This window comes from Sminthopsis crassicaudata, chromosome 1 (assembly GCF_048593235.1).
Source record: "Sminthopsis crassicaudata isolate SCR6 chromosome 1, ASM4859323v1, whole genome shotgun sequence".
Lineage (NCBI taxonomy): Eukaryota > Metazoa > Chordata > Mammalia > Dasyuromorphia > Dasyuridae > Sminthopsis > Sminthopsis crassicaudata.
In genome coordinates, this window is record NC_133617.1 from 592,253,249 (window position 1) to 592,265,966 (window position 12,718).

The 12,718-nt window shown below is 34.2% G+C and overlaps 1 protein-coding gene across 1 annotated transcript in view; it reads right to left on the bottom strand.

The window, feature by feature from the left end:
* RNF180 (ring finger protein 180) overlaps positions 1–12,718 on the bottom strand; it is a 167,360-nt gene that overhangs the window by 43,313 nt on the left and 111,329 nt on the right. The window contains 1 exon segment of the mRNA XM_074282123.1: positions 880–1,105. Coding sequence (XP_074138224.1) covers positions 880–1,105 — 226 coding nt within the window.

Genomic DNA, 12,718 nt, shown 5'->3' on the forward strand with positions numbered 1-12,718 from the left:
ACGGTCATGGCTGGTGAGAGCCTTGTACGTCTAGTTGGCTCATGCTTCTCTCATTATTTTCCTTCCACGTCACTCTGACACTATTGCTATACCACCTTTTAAACAGGATTCAACTGAGTTCACACCTGGGGACAGCTGACATTTAGTTTTGATATTCCTGCAGTGGACTTATGTTGATCTTATTGGTACGAAGCCATTATATCTTCTTCCTGAGTCCAAATTCCTAACCATGCTTCACCTTATCCCAGTTATCATGTTTGCTACACCTCTTTGCTGCTGATTCATGATTTTAGAGACCATGTTCCTCCCCCCCTTCCCATTTCTACCCCTTCCTCTGGGAAATCAATGCTTATCATTGTTTCTAGAAAGGAAAGAGGCTGTGTTTGTCATTGACTTGAATGTCTGTCATTACATTTAAGAAAAAGGAATTAAATTTTGGTTTTAAAAAAGAATCACATTCCCTAGAAAAATGAGCAAGTATCCTTCATAATAAATAAAACAACTCAGACTAAGTGATACTTTAAGTAACTAAACAACTCATTTCATAATAATGAAAGCATATAAGCAAGTCTTTTTGTAACATGTAAATCTGAATCTATAAATAAGGAATTGATAGATTAAAATTTTATATGGTAATTATATAAAACTCTATCCAGTATGTACTGCTTTCAAGAATTTTTCTTCTCTTACATTGTATAAAACATTTTTAAATTTATAAATGTGTGTATATATATACATATATATGTATATATATACGTATATATATATATACACACATACATATACGTGTGTGTGTGTGTGTGTGTGTGTGTGTGTGTGTGTGTGTGTATCCATGCATGCCAGAACACTCTAATAGCTGAAACAAAAGAGGAAAGTTACCTGTCTGGAAAAAGACTCTAGAAATGATTGTCCGACACAATGGACAGGGTGTGCTCGTCGGGTTGTCTTTGGCCAGGGTCCGGAGGCAAGGTTCACAGAAGATGTGGTGACAAGGGTAGCACATATATGGGTTGAAATAAACATCCAGACACACGGCACAGATATAGCTTTCCTTTTCTTCTGTACATTCATTGTCATCATCTGTACTCACATCATTATTCAAAGTCTATGAAACAAAAACACAAAAAGGCCGAGCTCTTCATATAAGCATAAATTAAGAATCATTATGGAAAGTGGAGGTTTTCTATAGCATCAATGAATAGCCTTTGTAATTAATAAGACCTGCAATGTTTCTAGAAAATATCAGGAATGGTAGAAAAATTTTCACAGAAAACAGGGAAAAATAATATAGTACATGGAACTTAGATACCTAAACAACAAAATTATCTGGATAGCATGAAAACATGTATAAACAAATCTGGGGCTAAAAATATGCATGCTCATATGAATACTTTTGTTTCTAATCAAACAACTAACATTTTTTTCAACAATTCTTGGAAATCATGGGTATAACAATAAAATTATTTTAATTTAGCTGAAGTTTATTCAGATTTACCTACTGTCAGAAGGATATTATGACACAGCACTTTTTTTTGCCTCTGACACTTAACTGTCAAAATTTTATTTATTTGTGTTTGTCTGTTACCCATCTTCTATAATCTAATCTCTAAGAAGGTTAGGATATTGTCCATTATTTAAACTTTGCATCTCTCTCTCCATACCAAGTATTGGTTGCTTAATAAATATTTTTAAAAATATTAATTAAATTACCAGTCTGGGCTCCTAAATAAGAAGGCCCCCTACCCTACAAAGATACCTCTACTTTATAATTGCATATCCAGAAAGGGGGCAAGAGAATACAAGATGGTAGTAGTAAAAACTGAATGGTTTTTTGGTCTGGAAGCTATGCTACTGGTATCTCATCAGATATGAAAATCTATGATCTTTTTCAGCCTTTTTCCTATCCCAGTGGCTTATCATGTTGAGAGTGTGTGTGTATGTATATATATATATATATATATATATATATATATATATATATATATATATATATATATATAGAGAGAGAGAGAGAGAGAGAGAGAGAGAGAGAGAGAGAGAGAGAGAGAGAGAGTGTATATATACACATATATGTATATAGAGTATATGTGTATATGTGTTTCCAGGCCCATGTGTGGAAGATAAATGGGAATGAATGGAGAATAATCCAAAATGTTAGCATGTTTTGATCGTGATAATTGTATGAGAGTTATTTGAAACGCAAGGGGGGGAGAAAGGTACAATTATAAAGATAAGATTCATGTCAAGAGACAAAAAAAAAATCAGTATGCCTCATAGGTATTCAAATTTTAGTTAGTAACTAATTATTCAGCTTGTGAATTATCCACATGCTTTTCCCTTCCTCTTTGTCTTTCTCTGGTTATCAGTTTATTAATGCTCTCCCTTGTCCCACTCCCCTTTGCAAACAGTACTCTTCATTAGGAGTATCAGTGTTAAAGAGAAAAAAGAAAACCATAAATGTGCTGTTCATTAGATCTGTTCATTAAATCCTACTAAGAAGTAGGATTTCTTTCCTTCTTTCTTTCATTTTTTTTTTTTGCATATGCCAATTATTATCTAGGATAACCAAATGATCCATTAGCCCTGACAATCAGTAACAGCTCATTGTACTTTTCAAAGAACACTAATGAGGATGTTAAGCCCTTGGTGGAAATTCATTTGTTGAAATCAGAGATTTAGAAAGTCATTTTTCACATAGCTTAGCATCTAGACAAAAATGCCCATTTAAAATATCTCAAAAGGCCAATTATTAAAAACAAATCTGATGAATATGGATCTTTGAAATGTTCACAAGGCATCAGGATCTATATAAGACTGTTCAACATAAAGCTGTAATAAATGAGATCTCCCAAACTTTTCTGGCCATAAAAAAGCATTTTAGCCAAAAATTTATGAGTGTGGCAGAATGGAAGTTAGATTAGTCAGCAGTATAAGGCAGAAACTATGGATAAAGTCCACTTTAAGACACATAGAAAGATGGAAATATAAATCTTTCAAGTCCAGGGAGATAAATTCCAAAGGAAAAAAGCAACCCTGTATACCTCTGATAACTTAGCATGCCCACACTGGTAATATTTAATAAAAATAGTAATTAATAATGAAGATGAATGATTTAATTAGCCTAAGCTATGGCTACTTAATAAAAATTATTTATCACACAATGATAAAAATAATTAGATAATATGTTGGGGGTTAAGATCCTTGCATTTTAATTTGACTTTTAAGAATAAACTTTCCCTCAATTTTCAATTGTTTGCTACAACAAAAAGAACTGCTATATTTTTGTACAAATACAACATTTTTTATCTCTTTCATTTCTTTGGACTACAGAACTAAATAGTGATATTTATTGCTAGGTCCAGGGGCATTATGGACACTTTGAACATACTTCCAAAGTGTTCTTCAAAATTGTCAGATTAGTACACCACTCCACCAATATTTCAATAATGTACTTATTTCCCCCTCAGCATTTAGCATTTGTAATTTTCCTTTTCTGTCATGTTAGGTAATCTGATAAATGTTTTGTTTTTTTTTTTAATTTTTTATTTTATTTTATAATTATAACATTTTTTGACAGTACATATGCATGGGTAATTTTTTACAACATTATCCCTTGCATTTACTTCTATTCAGATTTTTTCCCTTCCTCCCCCAACCCCCTCCCCCAGATGGCAAGCAGTCCTATATATGTTAAATATATTACAGTAAAATTTAGATACAATATATGTGTGTAGAACCGAATTTTTTGTTGCACAGGAAGAATTGGATTCAGAAGGTAAAATAACAGTTTACATTCATTTCCCAGTGTTCCTTTTCTGGGTGTAGCTGGTTCTGTCCATCATTAATCAATTGGAATTGGATTAGCTCTTCTCTATGTTGAAGAAATCCATTTCCATCAGCATACATCCTCGTACAGTATCATTGTTGGAGTGTATAATGGTAATCTGATAAATGTGAGGTAATGTTTCAGAATTATTTTAATTTGCATTTCTCTAATCCGTAGTGATTTGAAGGATTTTTATATGATTATAGATAGCTTTAATTTCTTCATCTAAAAACTACTTGACCATTTCCTTTGACCACTTTTCAAATGAGAAATAGCTCTTATTTTCACAAATTCAGCTACTTCTCTAAATATTTGAGAAACCACACCTTTAACAGAGAAATTTGCTGCAAAATTCTCACCAAGTTTCTGGCTTTCCTTCTAACTGTAGCCATATTCACTTTGTGCAAATGCTTTTGAAATTTATGCAATCAAAATTATCCATTTTATTTTCCATGATCCTCTCTCTTATTTGGTCATAAACTCTTCCCTTATTTTTCCATGCTTACCTAGTTTACTTATATCACCTTTTATGTCTAAATCACTTAACCATTTTGACCTTATCTTGGCATATGTGTGAGATGTCAGTCTATGTCTAGTTTCTGCCCTTTATTATATGTAATTTTTATTGCATCATGATCTGAAAAGGTTGCATTTAGTATTTATGCCTTTCTCGATTTGGTAGTGAGGTTGTGTGCAGGTTCCATGTGCAGCTAAGAAAATAATATTCCGGTTTCCAGCCAAGATGGCGTGGAGGCAGACAGCTGCTTGAGCTCCGCATTTACTCTCAGAACTTACTTCATGACAAGCCTTAGAGTTAATGCTTGACCAGAAAAGAAACCCACAAATAATCACCAAGAGATGACATCCTTGAAATTCGCCAGAGAAGGTCTGTGTTTGCTCGGGGGAGGGTTGAACAGACTGGGCGCAGACTGAGGGCAGGCATCCAGAGTGAGACAGGCAGCTCACACAGCTCAGACCAGAGGGGGAGGGGTACGATCTCTGCCATTTCTGGGAAAAGGCTTTTACCCCACTGTGGATACTCCGTCTTGGCAGCAAGCCAGGAGCGGCAGAGAGGGTGTAAACACCGGAGGTGAGGATTAAAACCCCCGGAACCGCCACCCCCCAACCCCCTACCTGGAGTGACTCAGCACGTTCTCAGAGCCTCAGAGTGCAGACTCAGCGCAGTCATCCCTGTCCTGTTAGTGGCTCTCTGCTGCCCTACCCCCAGTCTGTAGAGGAAGCCCATTAATACCATCCAGCCCCATCCCCCCCAAAACAGACCAATTGTTTCTCATCAGTTTGTTTTCTTCCATTCTGCTCTTGACAAAATGAACAAAAAATTCAAAAGGGCTCTAACCATTGACAGTTTCTGTATTGATAATGAGTAGACTTCAAATACTGAGGAGACTAAAAACAGACTTTCCCCAGAGAAATACCCTAAGGGGGATATGATCTGCTCCTCAATACAAAAGAATCTCATAGAGGAAATCAAAAAGGGTCTCATAAGAGAGTTAGAAGAGAAATGGGAAAAGGAAAGGGAAGCTTGGCAAGAGAGCCTGGAGAAGTTATTCCACGCATTTAAAGACAGAGTGGATAAAGAAATCAAATCATTGAGAAACAAAATCAGTGAATTGGAAAGGGCAAACAACTCCAAGGAAAACAGGATTAGTGAGCTCGATAAAGAAATCAGCTCTTTAAAAAATAAAATGGATAAAATGGAAAAAAACTCCATAGAAGATAAAAACACAATTGGACAATTTCAAAAAGATATAAAAAAAGTGAGTGAAGAAAATACATCATTGAAAATTAGACTCGAACAAGTAGAAATGAATGACTCAAGGAGAAACCAAGAGGTAGTCAAGCAAAACCAGAGAAATGAAACAATTGAAAAGAATGTCAAGTACCTTATTAGAAAGACAACAGACCTGGAAAACAGATCCAGGAGAGACAATTTGCGAATAATCGGACTCCCTGAAAAATGGGAGGAAAAAAAGAGCTTGGACACTATTTTCCAGGAAATTATCAAAAAGAACTGCCCAGACGTTTTGGAAACAGAGGGTACAATAGACATTGAAAAAATTCATCGATCACCTACTGAAAGGGACCCTAAAATCAAAATGCCAAGAAACATAGTGGCCAAGTTCAAGAATCATCAGACAAAGGAAAAGATATTGGAAGCTGCTAGAAAAAAATCAATTCAGATATGGAGGAGCCACAATAAGGATAACCCAGGATCTAGCAGCGTCTACATTAAAAGAACGAAGGGCCTGGAATATGATATTCCGAAAGGCTAAGGAACTTGGTATACAGCCAAGAATAACTTACCCAGCAAGAATGAGCATCGTTTTCCAGGGAAGAAGATGGACATTTAACGAAATAAATGAATTCCATCTATTCTTGATGAAAAAACCAGACCTACATAAAAGGTTTGATCTTCAAATACAGAACTCAAGAGATTTCTAAAAAGGTAAAAAGAAATCTTGAGAACTATACTTCTGCCAAAAAAAAAATATGTAAAGAGCACATGTATAATTTGTCCTAGAAACTAGAGGTGGAAAGGAAATTGTATCATAAAAAAAGTGTAAAGTAATGGTACTACATCTCATGAAGAGGCAAAGGTAACCTATCATATCTGAGAGAAAGAAAGGAGGGAGATGAACATAGTGTGTATCAATAGACATATTCGATTTATGGTGAAACTTCTTCCACTTCATTGAAAAGTGAAAGGGAAGGAGTAAGCTAAGGGGAAGAGAATACAAAAATTTCGAGGAAAAGGGGTAAAATAAGGGGAGGAACTTTTAAGGGTGGAGGGATCCTAAAAAGGGAGGGCTATGAAAAGCAAGTGGTGTTCATAAGTTTAATACTGGATAGGGGGGGTAAGAGGGAAGGAAAGGGGAAAAGCCTAAGCAGGGGTTAATAGGACAGCAAGCAATATAGAATTAGTTATTCTAACCATAAATGTGAATGGGGCAAACTGCCTCATAAAGAGGAAGCAGTTAGCAGACTGGATTAAAAGTCAGAATCTTACTATATGTTGTTTACAGGAAACACACCTGAAACAGGGTGAGACATTCAAACTAAAAGTAAAAGGGTGGAGCAGAATCTATTATGCTTCAGGCAAAACCAAAAAAGCAGGAGTAGCCATCCTCATCTCAGATCAAGCAAAAACAAAAATTGATCTAATTAAAAGAGATAAGGAAGGGCATTATATCCTGCTAAAGGTTAGCATCAATAATGAAGCAGTATCAATATTAAACATATATGCACCAAGTGGTGCAGCATCTAAATTCTTAAAAGAGAAATTAAGAGAGCTGCAAGAAGAAATAGATAGCAAAACTATAATAGTGGGAGATCTCAACGTTGCACTCTCAGAATTAGATAAATTAAACCACAAAATAAATAAGAAAGAAGTCAAAGAGGTAAATAGAATATTAGAAAAGTTTGATATGATAGATCTTTGGCGAAAGCTAAATGGAGACAGAAAGGAATATACTTTCTTCTCAGCAGTTCATGGAACCTATACAAAAATTGATCATATGCTAGGGTATAAAAACCTCAAAATCAAATGCAGTAAGGCAGAAATAGTAAATGCATCCTTTTCAGACCACAATGCAATCAAAATTACATTTAATAAAAAGCCAGGGGAAAATAGACCAAAAAATAATTGTTAACTAAATAATCTTATACTAAAGAATGATTGGGTAAAACAGCAAATCATAGACATAATTAATAACTTCACCCAAGAAAATGACAATAATGAGACATCATACCAAAATGTGTGGGATACAGCCAAAGTAGTAATAAGGGGAAGTTTTATATCTCTAAAAGCCTACTTGCATAAAATAGAGAAAGAGAGGGCCAACGAATTGGGCTTAACAAATTAAAAACCCCCAGACAAACACAAAACTTGAAATTCAAAAAATAAAAGGTGAGATTAATAAAAATGAAAGTAAAAAAACTATTGAATTAATTAATAAAACTAAGAGTTGGTTCTATAAAAAAACCCAACAAAATAGACAAACCCTTAGTAAACCTGATTTAAAAAAGGAAAGAGAAAAAGCAAATTGTTAGTCTTGAAAATGAAAAGGGTGAACTCACCACTAATGAAGAGGAAATTAGAATAATAGTTAGGAGCTACTTTGCTCAACTTTATGCCGATAAATTCGATGACTTAAATGAAATGGAAGAATACCTTCAAAAATATAGCTTGCCCAGATTAACAGAGGAAGAAGTAAGTAGTCTAAATAGTTTCATCTCAAAAAAAGAAATTGAACAAGCTATTAACCAACTTCCTAAGAAAAAGTCCCCAGGATCAGATGGATTTACATGTGAATTCTACCAAACATTTAAAGAACAACTAACTCCAATGCTATGTAAACAATTTGAAAAAATAGGGATTGAAGGAGAGTATAGGAATAAATGGACTATTCCTTAAAATAATAAGGAGCATATATTTAAAACCTTCAGTAAACATCATATGTAATGGTGATAAACTAGAACCTTTCCCTGTAAGATCAGGAATGAAACAAGGTTGCCCACTATCACCATTACTATTCAATATAGTACTAGAAACTCTAGCCTTGGCAATAAGAGCAGAGAAAGAGATTCAAGGAATTAAGAGTAGGAAATGAGAAAATCAAATTATCACTTTTCGCAGATGACATGATGGTATACTTAGAGAACCCCAAAGACTCTGCTAAAAAGCTATTAGAAATAATTCAGAATTTTAGCAAAGTTGCAGGATACAAAATAAATCCACATAAATCCTCAGCATTTTTATACTTTACCAACACAATCCAACAGCAAGAGATACAAAGAGAAATTCCATTCAAAATAACGGTCGATAGTATAAAATATTTGGGAATATATCTACCAAAGGAGAGTTGGGAATTATATGAGCAAAATTACAAAACACTTGCCACAAAAATAAAGTCAGATTTAAATAATTGGAAAGACATTCAGTGCTCTTGGATAGGCCGAGCGAATATAATTTAGATGACAATACTCCCTAAACTAATCTATTTATTTAGTGCTATACCAATCAGACTCCCAAGAAACTATTTTAATAACCTAGAAAAAATAACAACAGAATTCATATGGAACAACAAAAGGTCGAGAATTTCAAGGGAAGTAATGAAAAAAAAATTAAGTGAAGGTGGTCTAGCTGTACCTGATCTAGAATTGTATTATAAAGCAACAGTCACCAAAACCATTTGATATTGGCTAAGAAACAGACTAGTTGATCAGTGGCATAGGTTAGGTTCACAGGGCAAGATAGCGAATAAAAATAGCAATCTAGAGTTTGACAAACCCAAAGATCCCAAATTTTGGGATAAGAATTCATTATTTGACAAAAACTGCCAGGAAAACTGGAAATTAGTATGGCAGAAACTAGGCATGGACCCACATTTAACACCACATACTAAGATAAGATCAAAATGGGTCCAAGATTTAGGCATAAAGAATGAAATCATAAATAAATTGGAGGAACATGGGATGGTTTACCTCTGGGACTTGTGGAGGAGGAAGGAGTTTGTGTCCAAGGGAGAACTAGAGACCATTATTGATCACAAAATAGAACATTTTGATTACACCAAATTAAAAAGTTTCTGCACAAACAAAACTAATGCAAACAAGATTAGAAGGGAAGTAACAAATTGGGAAAACATTTTTACAGTTAAAGGTTCTGATAAAGGCCTCATCTCCAAAATATACAGAGAATTGACTTTAATTTATAAGAAATCAAACCATTCTCCAATTGATAAATGGTCAAAGGATATGAACAGACAATTTTCAGATGATGAAATTAAAACTATCTCCACTCATATGAAAGAGTGTTCCAAATCACTATTGATCAGAGAAATGCAAATTAAGACAACTCTGAGATATCATTACACACCTGTCAGATTGGCTAAGATGACAGGAACAAATAAAGACGAATGTTGGAGGGGCTGTGGGAAAACTGGGACACTGATGCATTGTTGGTGGAGTTGTGAAAGAATCCAACCATTCTGGAGAGCAATCTGGAATTATGCCCCAAAAGTTATCAAAATGTGCATACCCTTTGACCCAGCCATACTACTACTGGGCTTATATCCCAAGGAAATACTAAAAAAGGGAAAGGGACCTGTATGTGCCAAAATGTTTGTGGCAGCCCTTTTCATAGTGGCTAGAAACTGGAAAATGAATGGATGTCCATCAATTGGAGAATGGTTGGGTAAATTATGGTATATGAATGTTATGGAATATTATTGTTCCGTAAGAAATGACCAACAGGAGGAATACACAGAGGCTTGGAGAGACTTACATCAACTGATGCTAAGTGAAACGAGCAGAACCAGAAGATCATTATACACTTCAACAATGATACTGTATGAGGATGTATTCTGATGGAAGTGGATATCTTCAACATAGAGAAGAGCTAATCCAATTCCAATTGATCAATGATGGACAGAATCAGCTACATCCAGAAAAGGAACACTGGGAAATGAGTGTAAACTGTTAATTTTACCTTCTGAATCCAATTTTTCTTGTGCAACAAGAGAACTGTACGGATCTGCACACATATATTGTATCTAGGAAATACTTTAACATGTTTAGCATGTATATGACTACCTGCCATCTAGGGGAGGCGGTGGAGGGAGGGATGGGAAAAGTTGTAACAGAAGTGAGTGCAAGGAACAATGGTGTAAAAATTACCCATGATTTTGTTCTGTCAATAAAATGCTATAATTAAAATAAAAAAAATTATAAAAAAAAGAAAGAAAAGAAAAGAATATTCCTTTCTATTACTATTCAATTTCCTCCAGAGGTCTATCATATCTAACTTTTCTAAAAAATCTATTCATGTAAACTTTTTTGTTTTATTTAATGATTAGATTTATCTAGTTCTAAGAAGGGAAAGTTGAGGTTTCCCATTTTCCTTATGAAACTCATTTAATCTTTCCTTTATGAAAAATCTAGATGCTATGTCATTTGGTGTTGATATTACTTCTGTGTACTTGTCTATGATACCTTTTAGCAAGACTTGGTTTCCCTGCATATCCCTTTTACCTAGGTCTATTTTTGCTTTAATTTGTATGAGATCATCGTTGCTACATCTGTCTTTTTTTAAACCTCATCTGAAGCATAATATATTCTGCTCCAGTTCTTATTTTAATTTGTGTATCTCTGTTTAAAGTGTTTCTTTTAAAAAGACATATTCTTGGATTTTGCTCTTAATCAATTTTTTTATCTACTTCTATTTTCCTGTTCTTTTTTTAAGTCTATCTCTCTAAAATTGGTTTTGTTTCTGGACAACTGCCTTCTTTCTTTCTGCCTTATTTTTAAATTCTGCCTTGCTTCCTCCTTCCCACCTCCCTTTTCTCCTTTCCCTTACCTTTACTAATTCTTTGCTAGTAAGATAGATTTCTGTTGCCAATTAAGTATGTGTGTGTATCTATATACCTATATATATGTATATATACATATATGTTTGCATATTATTTCCCTCTTTGAATGAATTTAGATGTTTTAAGCATTGCTTCCTACCCATACCATTTCTTCTTATAAATGAGAGTTCTTCCTTGTGCTCCTCTTTTATATGAGATAATTTTCCCCATTCAATCTTTCCCTTTCCCCTTTCCTGGGGGCATCTTTTTTTGCCTATCCACGTTATTTTTAACAGCATTTTAACAGAACAGACTCAGCTTCATGACCTCTTTCTATACATGATCCTTCTACCTTCCCTAATAATAAAAAGGATTTTAGAATTTACATGTATCATCTTCTCATACAGAAAAGTAAAGAGTTTTAACCTTACTGCGTGTCTTATGATTTTTCTTTCATCATTACCTTTTTATTCTTCTCTTGAGTCTTGTATTTGAAGTCTTATTTTTCTATTCAGCGCTGGTCTTTTCACTAGAAATGCTTAAAAGTCCTCTATTTCCTTAAATATCCATTATTTCCTGGTAAAGGATTCTATTCAGTTTTGCTAGGTAGGTTATTCCTACCCAGGGTAGGTAATCCTGATAAAACACTTTTTAGTATCACAACTCAGAATGCAAGTCCTTTGAATAGAATTTGATTTCTACATGACATTATGTGTATTTATATCTACCATAAAAGTAATATGTTCCTAGAGTATGTTACAAAAATTTTAAAGGGGGCATAGCAGAATAGCTTTTGGTATACTTACAATGCTAAAGAACTTTCTTAAAAGTTTTAGAAAAGATCCTTTTCTATCTTCCTAAGAGTCATCATCTTACAAAGTATGTTGATCTGAACTGAGAATTGTTTTACATCCTTTCAACTGTAAAGATATGAAGATAAAAATTTTACAGACCCTATCCCAGAGCTTGAAGGCTAGAGAAAAACTACCACCTGAAATAGGGTGTGTTTTTTTCTTCTTTTCTATGTAACCAGAAAACCAAAGGCTACTCTCATCCAGTTGTCTTCTCACAATTTAATATGTGAAAGATGGTACTTACATGGCTACCAGAGATTGACATGGGATTCAATCTATAGACCTGAATAAAAACATCTCTTACCTAAAAGCATCTGAGGGAACCATAGAAGCTGTATTTTTACTTTCCTTTCTTCATCTGAAATCTCATCAGTTGCTTTTTGCTTTCTCCTGATCAATATTTTTACTAATGATTTGATAGATGAAAGAGAGGTATTTAAGTCCCTTCAACTCTAAGATATGAAGCTAAAACTTTCAAAGACTCTCTCCCAGAGCTTGAGAAGTAGGGACATTTATGATGCAACTTACCACAAATATATATCAGTAACAGAGTGTTTGTTTTTTTTTAACTTTCTCCTGATCAATATTTTTATTAATAGTCTGATGGATTGTGTAAGTCACATGATATGACAGCCGTTTTCAGATACTGTACAGATTCATGTTGAATA